At 51.0% G+C, this 23,741-nt stretch overlaps 3 protein-coding genes and 1 non-coding gene across 6 annotated transcripts in view; 1 reads left to right on the top strand and 3 right to left on the bottom strand.

Moving 5' to 3' along the window:
- The window catches only part of PWWP2A (PWWP domain containing 2A), a 116,932-nt gene extending 103,798 nt beyond the window's left edge, over window positions 1–13,134 (bottom strand). The window contains exon 1 of the mRNA XM_072953188.1: window positions 13,103–13,134. The gene's annotated coding sequence lies outside the window, so the exon portion shown is untranslated. The remainder of the gene's footprint in view (window positions 1–13,102) is intronic.
- TRNAV-CAC (transfer RNA valine (anticodon CAC)) lies at window positions 4,892–4,964 on the bottom strand. Its single transcript has one exon. It is a non-coding gene; the product is annotated as a tRNA-Val (tRNA).
- Window positions 5,563–10,485, top strand: FABP6 (fatty acid binding protein 6). 2 transcript variants are annotated; one of them, XM_072953228.1, is made up of 5 exons: window positions 5,563–6,130; window positions 6,540–6,619; window positions 7,877–8,052; window positions 9,518–9,607; window positions 10,371–10,485. In XM_072953228.1, exons 1-5 carry the CDS (start codon window positions 6,036–6,038, stop codon window positions 10,422–10,424), a joined length of 495 nt encoding a protein of 164 aa, XP_072809329.1. In that variant the 5' UTR covers window positions 5,563–6,035; the 3' UTR covers window positions 10,425–10,485. The 2 variants fall into 2 exon arrangements, with proteins under 2 accessions (XP_072809329.1, XP_072809327.1); XM_072953226.1 differs by having other exon boundaries at window positions 5,563–6,166.
- A 3,299-nt stretch (window positions 13,135–16,433) lies between the features above and the next one.
- The window catches only part of CCNJL (cyclin J like), a 50,753-nt gene continuing 43,445 nt past the window's right edge, over window positions 16,434–23,741 (bottom strand). The window contains exons 4-7 of one of the 2 annotated variants that reach the window (XR_012064263.1): window positions 21,585–21,887; window positions 20,004–20,163; window positions 16,929–18,547; window positions 16,434–16,815 (exon numbers count right to left, since the gene is read on the bottom strand). Coding sequence is in view for 1 of the 2 variants with exons in the window: in XM_072949900.1 (XP_072806001.1) it covers window positions 18,124–18,547; window positions 20,004–20,163; window positions 21,585–21,887 (887 nt within the window). In the remaining variant the exon portion in view is untranslated. Of the gene's footprint in view, window positions 18,548–20,003; window positions 20,164–21,584; window positions 21,888–23,741 lie in introns of both variants that reach the window. The other variant, XM_072949900.1, reaches the window with a different exon arrangement.

Genomic DNA, 23,741 nt, shown 5'->3' with positions numbered 1-23,741 from the left:
GCTACACTGTTCCTAAAATGCAACTAACAGTGACATTTCTGAGCCTGTTTCCTCATTTATATAGTGGGGATAATATCAGGACCTACTCAAGAGACTGGTTGGGAGAATTGGGTGATAATTAATATGAAGCACGTAGCACACTGCGAGTGCACGGTAGATACTGACTTCTAGGATTCCGCATCATCTGAGATGGAAAAGATCATGGGAGGAGCAGGCTCTGTTGAGAGTAGACAAAAAGGAGTTTTGGACATGTCACGTTTGAGATGGCATAAGACATGAAATGGAGCTGTCAGATGGGCAGTTTGATGTAAGTCCAGAGGGGAGCTCTCAGACAGGAAAAAAAAAAATCTGGGAGTCACCAGCATAGAGATGACATTTTAAGCCATGGACTGGATGAAATCACCAAGGAAGTGAGTGCTCAGAGGAAAGACAAGAATGAGGACTGAACTCGGGGGCATCTGACCTTAGCAATGACGGAGATAATTGTCACTGCAAAGCTGGTGACCAGACAGAGTGGTGCTGAGCTGCACAGCCAGCCCACCCCAGCAACATTTATTAACACACTCTTACATGCTCTGTGCCAGGCTCTGAAAAAAGTGCTTTACAAAAATTAACTCATTTAATATTCATAACAACCCTTTAAGTTAGGAGCAATTATCTCCATTTTGCAGATCAGAAAACTGAGGCACAGGGAGACTTGCCCAAGGACATGTAGCCAGCAAGTGGCAGAGCTGGGATTCAAACCCAGGCAGCCTGACCTCAGAGTCTCCACCTCTTCTAGTTGTAAATTTCTAAATCTAAGTTCCAATTGTGGATAAACAAAGTGCCAACTGGACTTTCCAAGGGAATGCTGAATTTCTTAGTCTCTGACCCTTGAGAGCAGGCCTAGGAGAATCATCGTGGAATAAACTGCCAGCAGACGCCCCATTCAGCCTCGATACTCCAGGAACAACCCCAATTAGCATTTCAGATTCTTGGTTGAGGAAAGAAGAGGAAGGGGGGGTTTGATCAAGGAATCTGTAACCCTGATGGATCATTTATTCCTGGGGTAGGGAGGTCAGGGGGAGACCCAGGGATCCTCCTCCGACCATGGACTCAAGCACCTGCATTTCCCACCTTCTTCACTAGTTCCTCTCAGAATAAAGCGGCTGATCTGAGGCAGGAGCCAGAGTCCAGGTGGGAAGTTGGGGTGACCCAGGGGGATTAGCCTTGGGGTCATTCTTTATCTCCAGGGGTATGGTCGCTCTGTTGGTTCAATTGCCCCATAAAACCTCACTATGATACGGAAGCAGCTTGGGTTCATTTACCCCACTTGGAAGGTTTTCAATGAGTGTCTGAACAATTAATTGAACTCCAGGTGAAGAGGAAAAGAGATAGGGTGTGGAGGGAAGAAGGCTGGACGGTCAAATGCACATACAGACCCCAGCGAAGGGGAGAGGATGACAGCTGAGTCAGGCGTCCCGGTGCCACACCCCTACCACTCCCCTCCCGCCCTTGATGCTGACTTTGGATGAGCCACTAAGGGGAAAACAGTTCTGCCCATGCAGAAAGAAGTCAGTGGGAAAGGGAGTTAGGTGGGGGTCTGGAGAGCCATCTGGTCCAACTGCCAGCTCTTGCCCACGTCCCCTGGCCTGGAGCTTCTCAGGGCAGCTGCATCACCACCACTGGGGAACTTGTCAGGTGCAGATTCCACGACCCCACCCAGCCCCACTGAATCAGAACCTCTGGGGCTCAGGGCCCAGGGGTTTCCATTTTTTCACAAGCCCTCCCCTCCTGCACCATCAGCAGTGTATGAGGAAGACCACACTCTGAAAAACACATCCTCCCAGCCTATCCTACACTGATCTGAACAAATAAAACAACGTCGGAGGTCTCCCATGAGGAAGTATGGGATGCAGGCTCCCTCCTTTACAGGGATGATGATATCATTGGGAGATAAAAGACATACTTTGTGAAGAGTTAAATTAATGCTACAATAAACAGTAATTGAAAACAATAGGCAGACAGGCTGGACAAACTGCCCATGAATGGGATTAACAGTATCATTCACTGAGTACCTACAAATGACTAGATCCTGTGCTAAGCCTATTATGTATATATCCTCATTTAATCTCATTAAAACTCTGGAAGGCAGGTGTTTTTATCCCCACTTAGCAATGAGGAAATCCAGGCTTTGGCTTAGTTGTCAGTTTCTCTCAGATTGGCTTTCCCCGCCCCTGAAGAGGTGGTCAGGGTCCTGCCTCTGTGCTCCCACAGTATTCCAATCTTGCCGCTTTATCTCATGTATCACACCACGTTGTAGTTGCCTGTTTACTGGGCTGGGTCTCTCACCACCCAGACTTGAGGACAGATACCTGGTGGTTCCAGAGTCTAGCACACAGTAGGTGCTCAGCTAATATCTGTTGGATGAATGAAGGTTGTGAATCTGAAGTCTCAGAGCTCATACAGGGAGGCTAACACATGCAACTGTAACGCCCAGGCTTCCCCTTGAGTCATTACAAGCAGATGGTACACACCCGGGGGGGTTCCTGTAAGGGACAGACTATAGATTGGAGTAATCAGAGGAGGCTCCCTGGAGGAGGTGGAGTTGCACAATCTGAATGTGGAAAGACGGGTGAAAGGTAAGCAGTCATTCCAGGCAGGCCAAGGCATGAAGGCGGGATTCTACAAACTACAGACTTCCTCTGAGACTAGAGACCCCAGGGCATTTCAGGAGGCTACACCCCATCCATCCCCTGAGCCTCTCTAGCTTAACCACCAATTGTCTCCTTTGTCCCCCTTACATCCCAATCACTGCTGTGAAATGATTTTCCTCCAAGGTTGACAGGGAGATGGCAAACACTCCATTGCTCTCCCATGCCTAGACCAGTGTGACATCATGCTTTCTTTTAGCGGCTTTCTTCTCTGTTTGGAAAGTCCCTTTTAATAATGAATGGGATAGTTTTCAGTTTCCAATAAGAAGTAAGATCCATTAATGTCTATGATATATTGCTAAGGGGGGTGAAAAAAGCAAGACAAAACAGTATGTTTGGATTTCATTTTGGTTGAAAAGAACAAGGAGGGGAAAAACAGACTAGGCACAAATATGTTTGTGTGCATGTGGGAAATGCCCCGAAGGTTATATACTGAATTTGACGGCAGCTGCTCTGGAAAAGGACATGCAGTGGGATGTGGGGCTTTCCCCTTTACTTTATCCCACTTTGAGCTTTTGTCTTTTTTAAACATTGAGTATGTATTAATTTTACAATTGAAAAATAAGACCCCATGGTGAGATTATAGGTAGCTTTTAGCTTATCCGTGCTTGTTCCTCCCAAATTGTCTATTATGAACGTCTATTACTTTTACAATCAGAAAATTAAAAACCTTTTCCTCCATAAAGAGGCTTTTTTAGAGGAGGGGTAATTAGGGGTTTTTATTTTTTTAATGGAGGTACTGGGGATTGAATCCAGGGTCTTGTACATGCTAATAAGCACGTGCTCTTCCTTTGAGCTCCACCCTCTCCCCGCCATAAAGATTGTCTGAAAAGAAAAGAAATAGAATCTCAAGGTGGCACAATTTGTGATGTCGAGAAGGGTGTTGTTTGGGGGAAATTACTAACGATGCTCTAAATTCTGAGTCCCAAGAAATTCAGCACCCGGGCAATCTGGGGGGAAACCAATTCAGTCCCAACTTGACAAAACATGTTAAGAGCTATACGAATGCTCCAGATCCCATAAATTTGTCATCCCATCCTGGAGCTTTAGCTCAAGGAAACACTTAAAAAAAATTCTCCACATATAAAGAAGCTCACTGTGGACTTTCATTTCATGGGGTAGCTTGGGATCCCCCTAAAAGTCCAACAGCAAACATTATGCAGCCGTTTCTCATAATAAACATGGCTGCTTTATAGAAACAAGGGACTGTGTCTATAAACTAACACTGAGCAAAGAAAAAGAGAACGGAATATGGCAGTTACATAGTGATTATGGCTGTTATATATCTAATTAATTATAACAGTGAGCAAGAAAGCAAGGATGGAGTGGTGGGAGTGGTGGAGTGTCTGCTTAGCACGTACAAGGTCCTGGGTTCAATCCCCAGTACCACCACTAAAAAAAAATTTTTAAATACATAAATAAACCTAATTACTGCCCCCCCTCGCCACAGGGGGAAAGCAAGGATGAGAGAGAAGGAGAGAGAAGAAAAAAAGGAGAAAGAGAATTAAAAAAACCAAAAAACAGTCAGTGTTAGGGTAATGGGATTATGGAAGATTTTTGGAAATGCCCTTAAACGATGTTGAAAGTTGCCTTGGTAGTAAATATGAACTATGCACAGGGGCTCTGTGACTTTGGGCAAGTTATTTAACTCCTCTGAACCTTGGCTTCCTCCCTGGAAAAATGGGGACATTTCACAGAGTTGTTTGGAAGATTTAATGAGATAATCCATGCAGAACGTTCAGCGTCGTGCCCAACACATGATAAACACTCAGTAAGTGTTAGCTATTTTTGTCTTTGCTATTTCCTCACTATTATCAATGAGGGGAAATTCTCGTATGATTTAGGTGGGAGTGAACTGTTCCAGCCTTTCAGAAAGGCAGTAGAGTAATAGATATAAGCTATAGTTACAAAAACCCTTTGTTCCAGGAACTGCAAGTCTAGGAATTCATCCCTAGCAATTGATCTTAGTAAACAACCTGACATGTACACCAAGAGGTAAGAACGAGAATGTTTATCTCAGAGTTACTTATAATAGAAAAATGTTGGGAACAACCTTAAGACCCAGCAGTAGTTATGTAAATTATGAAACATACAAACAATAGAATACTCTGGAGCTATTAAAAAGGTACTATTAAAGGTGCTATTTTAAAAAATTCATTTTTGAGGAGAGGGGGTAATCAGGTTTATTTATTATTTAATGGAGGTACTGGGGATTGAACCCAGGACCTCATGCATGTGAAGCACACACTCTACCACTGAGCTACACCCTCCCCTGGCATAGCTTTATGTAATGATGTAGACATGTACTTACATCACGGCATAAAAAAGGAGGGACAGAACAATATAACTTTATTTATACAAGAAAGTGTATGTATGCATTTAAAAGTCTAGAAGGGTAGATACTGTTATCAAGGACTGTCTCCGCCAGGACTCTGAATTATTTGAAATTTTAATGTATATAATAGTTTAAGTACCAGACAATCATGATGACAATGCGGGGCGGGGAGTGTGCGTGTGTGTGTTTAAATAAGACCCCTGGCTGGGGGGAGGAATCCTAAGATTGGGGATTGCCGGCTGGCAAAATGTGGCCAAGCTGGTTTCATCAGTTGGGAAACCACTGGGCCTCAGATCTGGGGGTCAGCAACGGTGGTGAATTCTGCTTTGGACAGAAACGATGGCGATTCATGGAAAGCCGGCCCTGGAAAAGGAGACAGAGACTTGCAAAATTGTCCTTAATTAGTAATAAGAAGAATGAGAGCCTTTGTAAGTGCCCCACACTTTGCTCGGCCAATCTGTTTGATCCAGATTGTGGTCCCAGCAGACAGGCAGGGCTGGAGCTATCATGGAGGAGATGGAGTCCTGGGGTGCAGAGGGGTGCCAGAATCAGACAAGGGACAGGAGGTAGGGGTCTGAACTCTCAGTCCTCCCAGCTGTGAAGCTGGACCCGAGTAAAACTTGCCAAGCTCCCAGCTCTTGCCTGGCACCCGGCAGGTCTCTGGTGCACCGGGCACCACCTCCTGCTCAGGATCCCTGGGTCCGCTCACACTCGTTGACTCTGCTCACATTCTCTGCCCCCATCTGGTGTCTGTTTTCCTGCAAGTCCTCTTTGCTGCAGCCAGACCCACTGTTTCCTTTCCCAGAGGCCCTTCCCACTGTCATCACATTGTTCCCTCATCTTAGAATGCTGCCTGTCTGTGTTCTCAGCCTCCTCCAAACTTACTGCTTCTTTAAACAACCAAATCCTATGATTCTCTCAAGACATGTATTAAGTGTCATCTCCTGTGCAAAGCTGCACCGGCCAGCTGGACGTCATCGCTCCCTCCCCAGCACCCCCCAATCTGCATGACTCCCAGGACGCATCCCATCCTGCTCGCGTGGGAGTTCTCGGCAGGTGTGTTTTGTCTCTGGTCCAGACTGGAAGCTGTTTTGGGAAGGGGGTATGTCTGTCTTCTCAGTGCCAGCCCCACGCTGAGGTGCCTGATTCACTTTGGTTGCCGAATGAGGGATGAAATGAAGAATGATGAGAGCGTGGATGGATGAATGGAGGGAGGGCTGGGCAGAGGTGGCTGACGCCTCAAACCCCATGGCAGAGCTGGCCCTGGCCTTCCTGGGAATGGCCGTGGGATTCCAGCCAGCACACCCCCGGGGTGAATAACCTCAGGGTTCTGCTCCTCCAGGTCCTGCCCTTGTCATAAAACTGCAAATGCTTCTACTTCAAGGGCAGGAGGGAGAGGTGGGGCGACTTGGGTGCTGACCCTCAGCATCTGGGAGAGTTTATAAGCCGAGGCCCCGGACCTCTCAGCATCACAGACCTTCCTCCTCATTCTTCTGCTCTTGGGCCTCCAGCTCTCCCGGCAGCATGGCTTTCAGCGGCAAGTTTGAGACCGAGAGTGAGAAGAACTACGACGAGTTCATGCAGCGTCTGGGTGAGTGAGAACACCTTCCCAGGGCTGGGCTGTCCTGGCTGGCTCTGTGCCCGAAACCCAAACCCCTTGAGGCCCAGAGAGGTTGAGTGACTAGAGCAAGGTCACACAGCTAGTCGCTGGTGAGGTGGAGGCTTGATTGGTTTATTCATTCAAATATTCATCGAACACTTGCTATATGCATGGGCCAACCCAGTGTTACGGACGGGGCACCTCTGCAAGACTTGCCCAAGGTGACACTGCACACCAGTGGCAGAGGTCATTAGACCCCGAGGGCCCAATGATGAGATGAGTGGTGTCACCACATCCTGCCTGGGGAGAGGTGACCAAAGGGTGAGCGCAGAGACCAGGTGAGACAAGCCACTTGTTCACTCAGTCGTTCGGCAAACATGGGCCTCTTACGGAGCTAGGCACTGTGGGCAGAGATCAAGGACCTCACTCCTCCGACTGCTTGATTTGCAACTCTGGCTGTGAGGAACCAGTGACAGTGAGCAGGACTCCTGGTGCGCAGCCAAGTGTGAGGCAGCACGGTCGTCTAGACCTGGCAGACGGCCCCAAGGGACCGGGGCCCTCCCTGCCTCCTGACGGCAGAGGAGCCCCCAAGAGCGGGGCCAGTGTGCCCCGGGGCCTTGGGGAGCCAAGAGGGCTTCCAAGTCAGTTACTGGGACTGGCCCTGAAGGAACAGTGACGTGGCTTCACCCACAGAGGTCCCTTCCCACTCTGGGTCTTCATTTCCTTACCTATCAAACAAGAGCATTAGAAGACAGCTTCGAGGGTCCCATCCACCTAGAACTTTGTGAGCTTGGCGAACTTCTGTTATTTGTTTTTATACGACTATCTGAGGAGCAGCTACTATTTAATGTTTACTGTATGCCCGGAGCTTTCCAAGACAGTCATGGTAATTCAGTCCTTGCAACAGTCCTGTGAAATGGGCACATTATCTCCAGGAAAACACTGAGGCTTGGAGACGTAGTGACCTGCCCAAGCCACATGGCTTACAACACAACTGGGACTTGGGGCGGGGAGGGGTACAGCTCAGTGGAAGAGTGCATGCTTAGCACGCACAAGGCCCTGGGTTCAATCCCCAGTACCTCCATTAAGAAAAAAAAAAAAAGACTAGAATGGCAGAACTGGGACTTGTGCTCTTAACTGTCAGTCTAGCCTGCGCCATAGGGGTTGGGGGACGGGGGGAAGCTCGTTCCCAAAGCCACAGGCTGTAGGCAGCGCTGACACAGCCGCTCTGCTTGTCCCCGGGCCCAGGGCTCCCCAGCAACGCGATTGAAAAGGGCCGCAACTTCAAGACCATCACGGAGGTGCAGCAGTCTGGGCAGGACTTCGTCTGGTCCCAGCTCTACCCCGGGGGCCACTCCATCACCAACAAGCTCACCGTGGGCAAGGAGTGCGACATGGAGACCGTTGGGGGCAAAAAGTTCAAGGTGAGAGGCCGCTGGCTGGCCACCCCCCCTTCCCCAGGCCTCTGGCCCACTCCTCTGTCCCAATCATGTCCCCAGGGGCTGCTCCCCGAGCTGAGGCTTCTTTTCCAGTCCAGCCTCCAGCTTTAAGAGCCGGCGTTATTCCTTGCTCGTTACAGGCAATTTAGCCACGCCTGGTTTTTAATGCTACTGTCAATAATGAACACGATAAAGACAGTAAAAAACCGTTAACGCTTGCTGAACCCTTCACGCGTACATCCCAGACACCTGCTGAATCCGTCACACACCTTAAAGCAGCTAAGCCTATGAAGTCGCCACAACGCTGATCCCATCCTGCAGACAGGGGAGCTGAGCTGAGTCACAAGATCAGTAAACAGTGCCCGGACCCCACGGCAGGGGCAGGCCTTCACACCCGTCCGGCTCCAGAGAGCATGAGCACATTTTTATGATGCCTCCAGTGTGGCCTAGAGATTAATCGCCCAGGCCCTAGAATCAGACTCATCTGGGTTTGAACCTGAAATCCTGGGAAGTGAGGAAGTGGGGAAAGGGGGGGAGGGTATAGCTCAAGTGGTAGAGCGCATGCCCAGCATGCATGAGGTCCTGGGTTCAATCCCCAGTCCCCCCTCTAAAAATAAATGAACCTAATTACCTCCTCCCAAGTTTAAAAAAAATTGCATAATACAGTAATACATTAAAAAAAAAAAAAGGAAGTGGGGAAAGGGGGCTGTTCATCCCCCTCCAACCCAGACCGGCCCCTCAGGGCTTCCACCGGCTCTGGGTCCTCTTTGTCGGCCCCCCAGCCCTGCCACCAGTGTATCTGGTTTCTCAGGCTGCCGAGGGGGAGGACAAGTAGTCATAATAGTCATATTCTGTCACTTGGGTGTTTAAGAAATTTGACAGCTTATCATGGACGTCTTTCTGCGTCTGCACATGCTGACTTGCCTTATTCTTTTTTAATGGTGGTACAGGATCCTACAGTACAGAGATGCTGTCATTTATTTACCACCCCCTCACTGAGAGACGTGTAGGTTAGTCACCGGTGGATAACCTAGGCTGGATATTTAGGCTGTTCATTCATTAACACCCTTGGGTGACATCGGCTTCATTCTAACAATGATGCTCTTAACTGACTCCCTAGTTAACAAGCAGTCCTCAACCCCAAGCCAGGCACTGCTCCAGGCACTTTAGATATATCACAGTGAATCACTTCATCCTCATAATAACTCTACAAAGAAGGTACAGTTACTACCCCCATTTCAGAGATGAGAAAACTGAGGCACAGTGAGGTCCGGTATCATGCACAAGTTATCTATATCTTTGGATATATGTAAATTGGATCTCTATAAGGCAAATGAATTCCAAGAGGGGGATTGCTGGGGCTGCAGGCAGACCCCTCATCCCCAAGGGGCTGGTCTGCGTCTGGGGGGAGGGCTTCTGTAATTCCAGCTGTGTCATGCTTCTCTTCCAGGCCACCGTGCGGATGGAGGGTGGGAAGGTGGTGGTGGACTCCCCCCATTACCACTTTACCGCGGAGATGGTGGATGGCAAGCTGGTGGAGGTGAGTGTCCTGCTGGTTCCCGGCACAATCGATCAGACTGCATTTCTGCCCCCAGCCACGGTCCCTGAGATGTGGCCCTCTGGGCAGCTGGCTTCACGGGAACTCCCCATGGGCCAGGCTCTGTGCTGAGCGCTGGGTGCCCATGATCTCATTTATCTTCACAATCACCTTGTTAGATAAGGATTTGTATCCCCATTTTGCAGGTGAGGAGACTGAGGCAGGGGGAGGCTAAATGATTAGCCAGAGGACAGAGAGCTTTTTTGACAGAGCAGGGACTTGGCGCTGGGCAGTCTGAATCCAGTGCCCACCCTCGGGTCACTGCAGGGACCGTATCTTCCCATCACTGAGCACAGGTGCCCCTTAAATGCTAAATGTTGCAGACACTGAGGTCCCTTGACCTGAGGGGGTCACTGACTTCCATAACCTTCAGTTTCCGCATCTGTACAATGGGCACACCTCACCGTTGGGAGGACTAAACAGGATATTGCAAGGGAAGCGCCTGGCACGGGTGAACTGAAATGGACAGAGGTGGACAGTTATCCCACAAAGAGCCACATCACCCTGACATCTGTTTAGCACTTTGGCCACGTTGAGTCTGCACAGTGGGTCCTGTAACAGATCACAAAACTGAGGCCCAGAGAAGTGGTGCAGCAGACTGACTTCCACTCAGGGCTGGGACTGGAAGCTGGTCTACCGTCAGCTGTGCCCATGCGCACCTTGGGGCCTCCGCACTGACTCTCTCTGTCCCCGCTGCTTCTTCCAGATCTCCACCTTTGGAGGCGTGACCTACGAGCGCGTGAGCAAGAAGCTGGCCTGAGCTAGTGGGCAGGGCTCTGCAGGGGCCACCAAGCCACCAATAAAGCTGGTGTAACAAGAGACATTCTGCTTGCTTGAGAACCTCTTTGTCTTTGTTTTTGTTCTCTGGTGTCTCGGGGCAGTTCTGGCTGGGTGGGAGTGGGAAACCCCTGAGGACGGCCACATCTTGGCCCTGGGATCCCTGTGGGATCTGTGTCCTGGCAGAGGGAGACCTGGATGTGGACGGGAAACTCCAGACACGCCCGGGGGAGGGCGAAGGCAGTGACCATGGGCACTTCTGTGAACTCCTCACCCCAGCTTGCCACCCAACACTCTGGGTGGAGGCTGCCCTTTAAAAAGACAAACGTCAGCTGGGAGGGGTGACACACTGACTCTCAGATGGGCCACGGGACAGGTGTATCAAAGGGGGTGGGAGCAGGAGTGGTGCTTCCAGGACAGGGCCCCCAGCTGCTGGGCTCCAAGGCCGCGCAGACCCGGGGGTAGACGCAGCAGGGCTTAGCCAGAGAAGCTGTTTCAGCACGGCTGTGGCTCTCTGATCACTGGCTGTGGAGTCGTTCCTTTGGGCCTCAGTTTACCTGCTGGTATACGAGGGGGCCAGGAGGACCGATGAGGGACTGAGGGGAAATGACAGTCTATGAGATGGCAAAGGGTCTATGGGAGTGCCAGGAAGGACTGAGGCTTCATGGTTTGAACGAGTAGGGCTTGGCTGGGGGGCCTGGGAGAAACTTGGAGAAGGCTGCGGGGGGCTGGGAAAGTGGTCAGAAGGCCCCGTACGACTCCCTGGTAGGTGCCTGGAGCCCTGAGTTGGGAGGGATTCTGGGGCAGCATTAGGATTTAGCAGACACCCCTGCCGATCAGTCCCAGGGCACGGGAGAGGAGAAGGGAGGCCCGCTCGTCCACTGGCTGGAGAATCCCTAACCCAGAGCACTGGGCAGGACTTTTTTCATTCTCTTCTCTTCTTGGGAGTGTTCCCCATCTGGGTACCACCCTGACTGCTTTTTCCTACATATTTTTCTCTATGACAATTCAATTATTTTTCACTCCAGTGAAAACTTTACATCACTTCTGTACATGGAAAGCCAGCATCACTTGCCACATAGATTAAAACTATTAAAATAGTCAGAGCTGAACAATACTGACTTCTAGTTGGATTCTGTTGCCCAAAGTCATGAGATCAGGGCCTCCTTTCATGAAAAGGGTGAGAGAGACATGCAAGACCCACAGTATCAAATGGGAAACTCTCTCCCACCCTAATCAAAATTCCTACAAAACTCCTGGAAGAGAATACACTCACTATCAGAGTAAAACTAAGTGTCCATCAGTGGATGAAGAAGATATGGTATACATACACAGTGGACCATTCAGCCATAAACATAAGAATGAAATCCTGCCATTTGCAGCATGAATGGACCTTGAAGATATTATATTAAATGAAGTAAGTCAGAAAGAGAAAGACAAGTATCGTATGATTTCAAACTGAAACAAAACAAATTCATAGACACAGAGGACAGATTAGTGGTTACCAGAGGGGAAGGGGGTTGGGTATTGGGCGAAATGGTGAAGGGGGTCCACTGTATGGTGATGGGTGGTAACTAGACTTGTGGTGGTGATCACTCTGCAGAGTATGCAGAGGTTGAATTATAATGCTGTATACCTGAAACTTACATAGTAAAAAAACAAAAAAACAAAAAAGAGCAGATTATCTAAATGATCTTGAATATACAAGTCCCACACAGCATGTGCTGAATAAGTGCTACCTGATCTCAAGTCCTTGCAGCCTATGTAATGGCCCTCCACTCTCAGGGGCCAGCCTTGGCCTGGACAGATAGCACAGCCCAGGTCATTGGCAGCTTGCTCCTGGCCTCCTCCCACTTTCTGCCCTGGAACTTGTTTATCTTTCCAGGAACAGCGCTCAGCCTCCCACACCCACCCACCAAGCAGGACCCTGCAAATCCCATCATTTTGCCAAGACTTATTGCGAATTAAGTGAACTAGGTAAGCATTAAATTAAACTAGGAGTGTTGCTGTTTCCCCTACAGACTGAATAATTACTCATAATGAGCTTGGATAATAAGCCTCTAAACAACAGAGAGTTAACCATAATTAGGCTGAAAATTGAGAGAGAAAGAGAGAGAGGAGGAGGAAGGGAGAGGAGAAAGAGTAGAGAAGAAAAAGAGGAGTGGGAGAGAGAGATTGTTTTCACTCTGGTAACCGATTCAAGGACAAATTCAAATTGTTGGCAGGGGAGAAATTCTGTTATAGAAGTCAGATTCATGGAACAGAAGGCCCTCACAGCCCAACTAGTTTAAACTCTGTATTTCACAGATATGGAAGCCAAGGCTCAGAAACAAGAAATTCATCTAAGGTCACACAGCAGAGCAAGAACTGGAGAGTGATGTGGGGTCACTGGTTGATGGAGGCACAGTCTCTCTGTTCAGCTTACAGGTAAGTGGAGTAAGCTGAGCTGGAAGGCAGCATCCGTTTTGCTGGTGTCCGGGAAGAGCGGCTTCCTCAGCCAGTAGAAGGGACAGCAGTTAAGAGTTTCAACCCTGGAGTCACACTGCCAGGGTTCAAATCCCTCTTCCACCACCTAGAAGCTGTGTCACCTTGGGGTGAGTTCATCCGTTTCTCTGAGCCTCAGTTTCCTCACCTGCCAATGGAAATAATGACTGTACTTACCTAACAGAGCTGTCATGCTGCGAATTAAACAGGAGCCACTGCTACCTCCACTCCATCACCACCGCCATCCTCAAGCCAGTGTGATGAAATGTTAGGAGCACCGCCTCCGCTTACCTGTAAGGCACGTGGGCAAGCCGCAGTATTTCTCGGAGTCTTGTCTTGTCCGTGTGTAAAACAGGCTCATAAGACCTTCCCTTCTTGGGTCGCAGATGAGTTGCAAAGATTAAGGGTAAAAATCCATGCTAGTGGCCTCCAGAAAGTTACAGGAGCGTCACCATTTTGCTGCGCTGGTCAAGGTGTTGAAGGGACTCCCCGCTCAGTTCAGGTGCCCTTCACCTGGCCCTTGAGAGTCATCTCTGCCACTCTGCCAGGGTGACAATTTCTCTCCCACCAAGCACATCTGGTCAAACGAGAGCTTCTCAAAGCGTCTCTAAAGACCACCGCTAGGTGGCGCCCCACCACCCACCTGTGGTCCCATGGACAGACACCAAGGTGTGTACGTTGGCGGGAGGTGGGGGGCGTGCAGTGAAATCCTGAGTGACTGTACCTTGGTGTAGGGATGTGTGTGTCCTCTAGGGGTGAAAATGCAGAGGCCACTAGTAACTCCTTGGTCAGGCATATCTGACTGTGAAATCTGGTCGCACCACCTGCCCATGGTGAGACCTTGGGTTTCTCTGAACATCAGTATTCTCATCTGGAAAATGGTGATAATAATCCTAGCTCATGATGTTGTCATGGGGACAAAAAAGAAGAGCAGGGGGAATAAGAGAGCATGAGGAAAGTGTCAAATACGGGGCGTGGAGCACAGTAAGTGCTCACTAAACAGGGCCTTTCTTGGCGGTTCTACTGGTGAGAACCAGCACACACTGGGTCAGAGCTTTCAGGGCAGGGAGACGTGTCCAAACCTGGCTGTGCACGTGTATTTCCTGGGGGTCTTATTAAAAGGACAGCCCAGGACCCACCGCAGACCTGCAGAAGTGGGGACACTTCAGGTACGAAGACCAGGGAGCTGCCACTGTTCTAAAGTGCTCTGCAGCCAGGTATGATGACCTTGGAGACAGTGCCAAACCCTCCCATTTTACAGACGAAGAAAACTGAGATCTAGAAAAGGGGAATGCCCTGCCCACGTCCACACAGCTGGGGAGCAGCAGGAGGCCTGACATCCAGTGTGTGCTGCCTGCTATGGCTCTGGCAAGGGCTGGGGACTGGACACTGGTCGGAGCTGGGCCAGCAGAAGCAAGACCACTTGAGCTCTTCCTTTAGAGCGAGAGCTGGGTTGGAGGGAGATGAAGCTCTGGGGCTCACCTGAGCCTCCCCAAAAAAGAAAGGGGCCCTCTTATTGACAATATTCCTCACAGAACTCCCCGCTGAATAATGATTCCATACATTCTAGGCTTTCTTATCATAAACCTGAAGTATATAGTTCAGACTGACGGCCTTCCCACCTTATAAATGAAGAGACGGAGGCTCAGAGTGGAGAAGCAGCTTTTCTCAGTTTGCTATGAGCAAACTCAGACCTTCCACCTGTTAGGCCCAACGTTCTAGTCTATATACTAAAGGTTGCAAGTTTCCAGCCTGAGAACCACTCTAACCTGTGTGTCTTCTGTTGCATTACAAAATTTTTAAATTTAATTCTTTAAATCATGAAACGTTAATTTCCTAGAAAGTGTCCTTCCAGTTTCTCTGGAATTTGAAGTTGTGGCAGCACAGAGATGAGATCCCTGAAAGGCAGTACTTTAACACAGGCTTCAGTAGGCCCCACCCCATCACATTGTCTCCATCATCTGGCTGATTCACTCACTACGTTACCCGCCTGGTCCTGATGGGCATGTGGATTTGAGACTCCTGCCAAATGCTATGGCCTTTCTGCTGAAATTCATCACAAAGGGCTTGCCTGAGAAACAGAGAATGAGGTTAATGAGGCTGGTGAGAGTCTTTCTCAAGAATTTGGTGCCAGGGATTGCCAGAGCCAGCCCAGAGGTGGGGTCTCTCCCAGGGGATGCTCTGGGGAAGCCCCAAGCCTGGTCCCAGATTTTCACCTTCACAGATGGGGCTTGGGGACCCCCTCCCAGATCACAGCCGGTTGGGGGCAGACAGGAGGAGCAGTAAATCCTGTCAGCCTGTGGCAGATGTACGAAAAGCTATGTTGCTGTATTTCTGCCTGCTGCTGCGCACGCTGAGAACCCCCACACCCCTGTAAAAAAGCAGCATGAATGCCTGGCAGCTTTTTTACAAACCCACATCCATCATCCTGTCACGTCCTCTCCACCAGGTGAGTGGTACCACCAGCTGGAGCCTTGCGCTCATTCAAAACCCTTGACTGAGGCACCTCGGGGCAGCGCGTCAGCTCTGGGCTGGCTGGGTTTCAGCTGTGGCTCCTTCCTTCACTATTGCTGTCCTTGGGCAAAGAAGCTCTCTGTGCCCGTTTTCAGACCTGTAAGATACAGCTAATAATAGTTCCTGCCTTGTAGGGTTATTAGGATGATTATAAGACATAATATCAGCAAATTCCTTAGCATAGTGAATTACAGACTGCAAATGGCTAATAAATGCCAAGTGCGTGATCAGAGCCACCGTCACCAGGCGGTGATGTTGTATATGTTGTACTGGCTGGGGGTGGCTTAGGGCACAGCCGTCAAACCCAGTAAACAAACTCACAAGATCACTCCAGGTGATTTCACAGCTATGAAGAAAATGAAAGGGGGCAAGGAGGGAGCCTAGGGGAGTGACAGAGCCCTCTCTGGGAGGTGATGCAGGAGCTGAGGTTTCTCAGCCTGGGCACCGTCGTCACTTGGGGCCAGTCAGGTCATTACTGTGGGCTGTCCCGTGCACTGTGGGATGTGGAGCAGCAGCCCTGGGTCCTACCCACGGAATGCCAGCCATGCCCCTCTCCCGACTGTGACAACGGACAATACCTCCAGACGTCACCAAGTGTTCCCAGGGGGGCAAAAGTGAGTCCTGCTGAGAATCACTGATATATTTCAGACGACAGAACAGATGGCTTTGGAGAGCTGGACCTCGAACCCAGAGGGCATGACGAAGTGGAACCTTCACCCTGACCCTAATCCAGGCATTCATGCAATGTTCAGCCAATTTCCTTAAAATAAATCTCTCTCACTACCTATATAATGGGTTCTGTTTTTCTGGAGAACCTGCCCGATTCAGTGGTAGAGCTGGGATGTCAAGCCTCACTCACCCCTGCTGCCCAGCCCATGTCCCCGGGAGGCCAGCTCTGAGGGCAGGAGCCAGTCTTGCTGTCACCCTCCCCCCATAACCTCTCAGCCCCGCGGGGGTGACGTGGAAGAGCGAGGGAGGGCTGGCTGAGAGGAGGCCAGGAAGAAACAGGTGATACGTTTATTGCTGGACCGCTTTTTCTGGGGGCTGGGCTGGCTGTGAGGCTCTACTTGGGGTGGGGGTGGGGCTCACAGGCGCCCAGCCTCAGAACAGACACAGTAACTTGGAATCCAAACCAGCTGCATATAAATAAGAGGCTGGGCAAAGGGAAAAAAGAGAAAAACAACAAACGAACGTGCACTTTCCTATGCTGGTGTGACAAAGTGGCCCCAGCCTGTCCGCGTCCAGCGTCTCCTCTTGACTCAACTTCCACGCTGAGCCTTCTGTCTGCTCGGAAAACCGCCTTCGGATCCGACTCCCGGCAGCCTCCCTGCCAGCCTCCTGGACTGGCAAACAAGCCAAGAAATCCAAGATGGGTTCTTTTTTAAAAAAAGAAACAAAAAAGACGCTTCTGTGGTTCTTTGCACCTCCCAGTTCTAGCGCGCAAACAATGTATCCCCCGACCCCAAACCAACCAAAAAATGAAACATACTGAGCACAAGCCACGAGTCAGGATAAAACATATTGCACATGGCTCCGAGGGTCTTCCCGAGAGCCCTCTCACTGCAGAAACCCAAATGCTGGCTTTCAATCCAATCAGCTGTCGGTGGGGGCACAGACCTGGCACACCCCCTACTCCCCAAATCCAGTTGGCATTAGGCATTCATCCCACATTACGATCCTTTGCTCTGAGCCAAACACCAAGCCGAGGCTGGGTTTAATCTTATGCACTAGAAAGCGTGTGATGAAGGGAGGTGGGGTTTATTGGTTTTAAATCTTTGTTTACTTTTCAACAACCTTTTTCTTCTGGGTGGTTATCGAAGTCGTGCAGGTGAACAGAGCATCCAAGACGTGGAATCTCCTGGAACCGAGAGCCTGGAAAGCGGTTCTCCCCGGCCATATGCTTTTGCAAAGGGAGCTCTGGGTTGACCTCCAGGGTCAGTCCCAAGCCAGGTTAAAACCCACAGCCCTGGCGTGGGACAGGCAGTGTGTCAATCACCATGGTTTTTCAGTCCTAAGGAATCTTCAAGTATCACAGAATCCCTGATGCAGCATGTAAACAAGACATCTTACTGAACAGAAAGCTAGGTCACTTCGGGAAGCAGCAGCAAGTAAAATATATAAAAGGCTGAAGGAGGTTTTAGGTTCCACAACAAAAGCAAGACAGCCGCTCACCGTGCCTCGGAAGGCAGAATGCACACATGGGCCCCTGTGTATGGAGCCAGGGAAAGAAAAGCACCCCAGACGGCATCTACTGGGGGTCCTGAGAACAGGTCAGGCTGCCCCCCCTTTTCAGTGGTGTAGCTGCCATCAGCAAAGCACAAAGGAGTCTTTGATGCTAAAATCTGGCCGTGCTCGTGGTCGGCATCCAGTCCCCCGTCTCCTGGCCTCGTCCCAGGTCTTTGTCAACCCCCTGGGCTCTTCTCCAGAGATGGCCACCAAGCCATCCCCTTGCACCCCAGCCACGTGTGGAAAATGTTCTCCAGACGAATGCTCTTGGTTGAGGTATGTCATTAACTGCCTTGAGCTGGGTCAGTTTTATTTAAAAAGAGCACGGACCTTCTCCGTTCAAGGGCCCTGAGGCTCTGTGGGGATGGCCTCCCAGGCACTTCACTGGGCTGAGCTCCCCTCGTCGGTGTCCTCCACCTCCTGGGTTGCCAAGATCTCCCTGGGTGGCTAAAGGTGCTCTATCTGTCGAAACAGCCTGCAGGGAACACATGGCTCCCGCTGAAGTAGCTGCTCCCATAGGTGGCGGCGAGGCAGTGCCTGGGCTCAGAGGTGATGGCCATCTGCATGCCGAGGGACGCGGGCAGGGCCACGGGACACACGTCCAGGGGCGGCAGGGCGGGGTACAGGGCGTGGAGGGACGAGCCGGTGCCCCCTGAGAGCAGGGTCCCCGAATGGGGGGGCAGCAGCGGGTCCTGGTAGGCCAAGCACAGGTCCCGCACGGGGGTCTGGAAGTGGGCCAGGGCCGTCGCTGTTGGCTGGCTGAGGCGGGGGTAGGTGGGCGGCTGGAACAGCACTTGGGTGGGGGCTGGGGGTGTGCCGGGCACCATCGCCAAGGCCTGGCTCTTGACCGCGACGGCATCCTTGAGGACGTTGTCATAAGCTCTGAAAGAAAAGGACTTGGGTGAGACTCGGGAGGTCTGAGGCCACAGCACCACACAGCTGCCTTGCTGAGCTGAGTGGGATGCGACGAGCTGTGTGTGCCACGACCGCCGGGCTGCACCCGGCCTGTGCTCACCGCCAGTACCACTGCCTCAGCGGTTCTCCGACTAAACTCCGGCCTCAGGTCTCAGCTTGGACCTGCTTCCTACAAAAGCCCTCTTCTGACCCCTCAAGATGAGCCAGCTGTCCCTGCAGCCCCTGCATGGCCCACCTCGGCAGTCTACACAGCAGGCGGCAACTTCCAGGTCACCACTGGGCCCCTCCTGCAGAGTCCAAGCCCCGAGAGGGAAGACTCGTTCGCGTTTGCTCATCACTGAACCCCCCACACTGGGCAAAGCACCTTCCCGAGGCGGCAGAGCTCCCAGGGCTTAGGTGAACTCAACCTTTGCCTTCAAGCCACTTCCTGGCAGCTCCATCCCCGGCTGGCTCGCTCCTGAGGTTGCAGACTTCAAGCAGGTTGCCCCCAGGGACCTAAGTGTCTCCCTCTGAAAAGGGAGATGGAACAGGTTTTTTTTCCACCTCAAAAAAACCCCCCAAAGCTTCCCATAAGAAGGCTTTTTGGGGAAACCAATCAATTAGAGGCTTCTGTAAGAAAGGAGAAAGTGGAGGCTGCAGCAGATCTGAGAAGGGGGCTACCACAGAGGGACAGCCGTGGTGAAGAGGCAGAGGCAAGGCCGGTGGCTCAGTACCCAGGGGCACCCATCCTCACTCAAACCAGAAGGTTCCCCGGCTTTGGGGACCTTCTAAAAGGCAAAGATTTTAAAATACAGGCTAGCAAGCAGGACCGATTACGAGGACTGAGACAGGCAGCTGCATCAGGAGGCTGAGTCGGCTCTTCAGGGGCCTGGCCTTGTGGTCAGCGGGGCCAGCATCCAGGAGATGCTGCCAGCCATCAGGCGGAAGCCATCAGGAGCTTTCTGGACTCTGCCCTCCTCCCCGAGGTTACTGCTGACTTCTTTTGCCTCTACTTTCATGGTGTGCATCTGCGATGCTTTAAGCATCCTCTCTGAAACACTGAGCATTTCCTCCCCCAGATTCCCAGGGGCCCTTGCAAGGAGGCTGTGGCCTCTTGTGCGAAGCCACCCTGGGCTCAGCTGGCTGGGAGTCGACTTTGTGTCCACTTCAGAGAAAAGCCGCTTATAATGCGAGTCTCTCAGTGCGATCACCCAGAAGACGGACGGATACGCTGGATCGATCCCAGAGCCAACACTCAGAAGCCCCTCGTGTCCCCCTCACCCCCAACCTGAAAACGGCAAACCCAAAGCTAGGCGAAATAGGAAGGACTGAGCCCCCAAACCCCAACTCCATCAGCAGTTACCGTGGCCCACTTTCCTGGGCCTCACGAGCAAGTGGAACTTCGACATTTCAGAAACACGGAAGGATCAGGAGAGGAACTTACACCAGCAGGATTTCGATGCACGTGCTGAGATGTTCCAGGGAGTAGCTTGAGATCCTCTGCAGGTCTCTGGTCCAGGAGGGAGAAAGCTGAAGGCAAATCCTAGAGGCCCCCACGCAGGCTGCAGCGACCACAGAAGGCTGGAATTTGTAGAAAATGTGATCTGAAGGAGAATCACAGAGGGAGTCAGCGTCATAAAGCCATGCCCTGGAGTCCCGGGGCCCCTCCTGCCTGGTGTCTCCCGGGAATTGGTAGACAAATGATTAAGTTCAAGGTTGCTCACTGCACATACACACACGATGAGAGCTCAGTACAGCGTGAAGCTCCGTTCTTGAATCTTAAAACACCTTGGCTCGCAGTCTGGGATTTCTGCCGTCATCCTAAAGCAGTGATTTTCAAAATGTTGTCCCCTGTCTTCCAGGAGCTGCAAGGGGTTGCTGGCGGGCTACAAGCAGACCCGCCAAACATCTGTCCTTCCAGTTGCAGGCTCCTTATTAATAGTGACAAGGCCTGGCCCACAGTAGGCACTCAGTAAAAATCTGCTGAATGAAAGCATGAATGAATGGCTACAAGAGTTTGATATTCATAACTAAAACTGGCCCTTGACTTACGTTTACTGAGGACTCTTTCTCCCCCTCCCAGCTTTGTTGACGTATGGTTGACAAATAAAAACTGTACATACTTAAGGTGTATAATGTGATGTTTCGGCACATGTGCACATAGTGAAATGATCTGAGAAATCTTCACGTCCTACTAAGATATCTAACAACACGGTAAAGCTGGCACTACCTTTGTATGCAAAAGGCAAGCTGTTGAAATTCCCACAATTTTCAGGAAGGACACTCGGTTATCAGGGTATTACTATGCTGTTTTAAATTGTTCATGATTTTCAAAGACTTCAATGTTTGCCTGTTAAAGCGTGCATCACCCAGGTTACAGACGCAGGGTCAGACTCCCCAGGTCCAAACGCTAGCAATGATCTTGTGTAAGTTACTTCATCTCTCGAGTATCCATAAAGGAAACTGATTTTTAAAAATGAGAACAGCAGAAATGATTTTCATGTGGAGTCGTCATGAGGTTCAAATGACCTAGTATTTTTACCTAATATCTAGATTTTTCCCCCCTAATATCTAGATTTTAAGACATCGGGAAGATGAGATTCAAATAAACAGAGTAACTCTATTGCTAAAGCAGCTGGGAACATAGTCCTCTCTCCCACCCTACCTGTATGACTCTAGCTCTCCCAGAATGACCTACCTGTGAATCTGTGCTATTTAGATCACTTGCCATGTTCCAGGTTAACGTATAAAAAATTACTAGCTGGTCAGTAAACAAGTAGGCTACCAGCTGGCCGCCTGCATATAAGCTGCTATTTCTCTTTCACACGTTACTGCTAACCCACGGGGCACATCCTCGCTCCTTCTCTGCTTATCTCTGCCAAGTGGGGGAGTGACCTGGTGATTTGGGTGGATGCGCCCCCCCCCCCCATTAGGAAGGACTCCCTGGGTGCGGGCCTCTCGGAGCCCCCGGACCGCCGCCCCTGTGCAGGTAAGAAGGGCAGACAGGCTCCGACACCAGGCCCACCTTGCAGGGTGACCTCTAGGAAGTAGCGGGCATACTCCTTGAGGCACTCTTTGGTCTTGCGGGGGCAGGTGGTGGGCCAGCTGTGGCAGTGGTGGTCCTTCTGGCTGACGGAGGCCAAGAGGTAGTAGTCCAGGAAGTGGGCGGGCGTGGGCAGGCAGAGGTTCCAGCTGAAGGCCTCTAGCAGCAGCAGCTCTGTGCTCAGCAGCTCCTTCTTGGAGAGGGAGAAGTTCTGGCTGCTCAGGATCCTGGTGCTGTTTATCTGCTCCAGCTTGGGGACATGGTCTTCCCTGTCCTCGAACTTACCTGAGGGAGAAGCAGAAGCCCAAAGGCACACACTCCAGATCTGTCGCACCTGGGCTCGCATCCCCATGCCATCGCTTCCGGCTGCGTGATCATGCACAGATCTTGCACCCTCTCTGTGCCTCAGCTTGCTCATCTGTAAAGTGGGACCTATACCTCCTAAAGCTTCTGTTAGATTCAACGAGAAAACGTACCCCAAATGTTCACACCAGCACATGGAGCACGGAAGGTGCTCCACAGCAGTTAGCAACAGCGGTGAGGCCTGGGGACTAAGGTGGCCCTCCCGTCTGGTCCTCACTAATTCCACCTTAGGACTGGTCAGGGGGCCGTAGTCACAGTGACCTTGCAAATCTGGTCCTGCCCCTCCAGGCGGGGAAAAGCCCTTCGGTGACTCCCCACTATCTTCGATACTGAGTTTAAACTCTGTCAACGGGTTCTTAGTTGTGGTATCAGTTAAATGTGGAATCTTAAACCAAGCTCATGGGTACAGAGAACAGACCGGGGGTTGCCTGCGGAGGGGCAGGGGATGGGTGAGGATGGTCAAAAGTACAGACTTCCACTACAAGATAAATTAGTCCTGGGGAGGTGATGTGCAGCAGAGGGACGACATTAATAACAATGTATTGTATATTTGAAAGTTGCTAGGAGGGTAGATCTTAAAAGTTCTCATCATAAGGAAAAAAAAAACTGTGTGAGCTCATGGATGTTAACTAAAACTTATTGATCATTTCACAGTAGATGCGTATATCAAACCATTATGTTGTTTACACCTTAAACTAATGCGGTATGCCAAGTATACTTCAATAAAACTGGAAAACAAAAAAAAAAGTGACACCATGTGACTTCCAAGGCAAGGCTTTAAGAAGTCTTGCAACCTCTGCCCTCACCCCTGTGAGCACCATTCTGAGGCTGCCTTGTAAGGAGGCAGGTCTAGCCTCTCGGGGGAGAAGAGGCCACAAGGAGGAGGGCCCAGGTGCCCCGGGAACAGCCAGCACCGCCTCTCACACGTGTGCTCGAGGCCACCCTGAACCTTCCAGCCCAGCGGATCCTCCAGCAACCGTCTGAGGAGTGGAATGAGCCCCGGCGAAACCAGCACAGGAACCACCAAACAGCCCACGTCACTGTTGTTTTAAATCACCAAGTTTTGGGGTGATTCGTTTTGCAGGATAACTGGAATACATTCATATCAATGGACGGTGGCAAAAAGACATGACACTCCATGGACAAACATGTCACCAGCTCAGGAAGTACTAAAGGAACAATGACCACATATAGGAAAGTCCTGGAAATAAGTTGCATGAAACAAAGTCACATGGAGCTGGATATAACAAAAACTAAACATGAGCGTTGCGTGATCCCGCCCAAGGGTCAAGGGGACCGAGGGCTCACAGTCAGCAGCTGTGGAAGGCCCCAGGGGCAGCCTCCGCTGCGGGAGGTTCCGCAGGGGGAGCTGCTGGGGAATCTGGCCTTAACCCCCTCACTCGGGGGAAACCACGCACACCTGGCTGTGGCCTCTGCCGCTGAAGCTCTCTGAAGGCACCTGCTCTCCTTGCTGACAAGCCGTCGTCTGTGCAGCCCCTCTGCCCGGAGCATCCTGCTCCCTCCCCGCCTCACTCCGCCAACCTCACCGTGTCCTTCACCTCGAAGTCACTGGCTCTTGGAAGCCTTCCCTGACCGCAGTCCCCTCGTACTGCCCGACACACACATTAGATGGTGCACCCCCAGGCCTGGTCTCCTGGTCCGGTCACCTTGGCCTCCAAGCTCAACCTCACAGTTGCTGGTCAGGAAGGGAGGGAGTGTAGCGACAAGGGAGGAACACTTAAACAAGGGTGCAGCTGTGGAGCAGGGTCCTGGTTC

This window comes from Vicugna pacos, chromosome 3 (assembly GCF_048564905.1).
Source record: "Vicugna pacos chromosome 3, VicPac4, whole genome shotgun sequence".
NCBI lineage: Eukaryota > Metazoa > Chordata > Mammalia > Artiodactyla > Camelidae > Vicugna > Vicugna pacos.
Note: the sequence above shows the minus strand (reverse complement) of the source record. Positions and strands in the feature narration are given on the sequence as shown.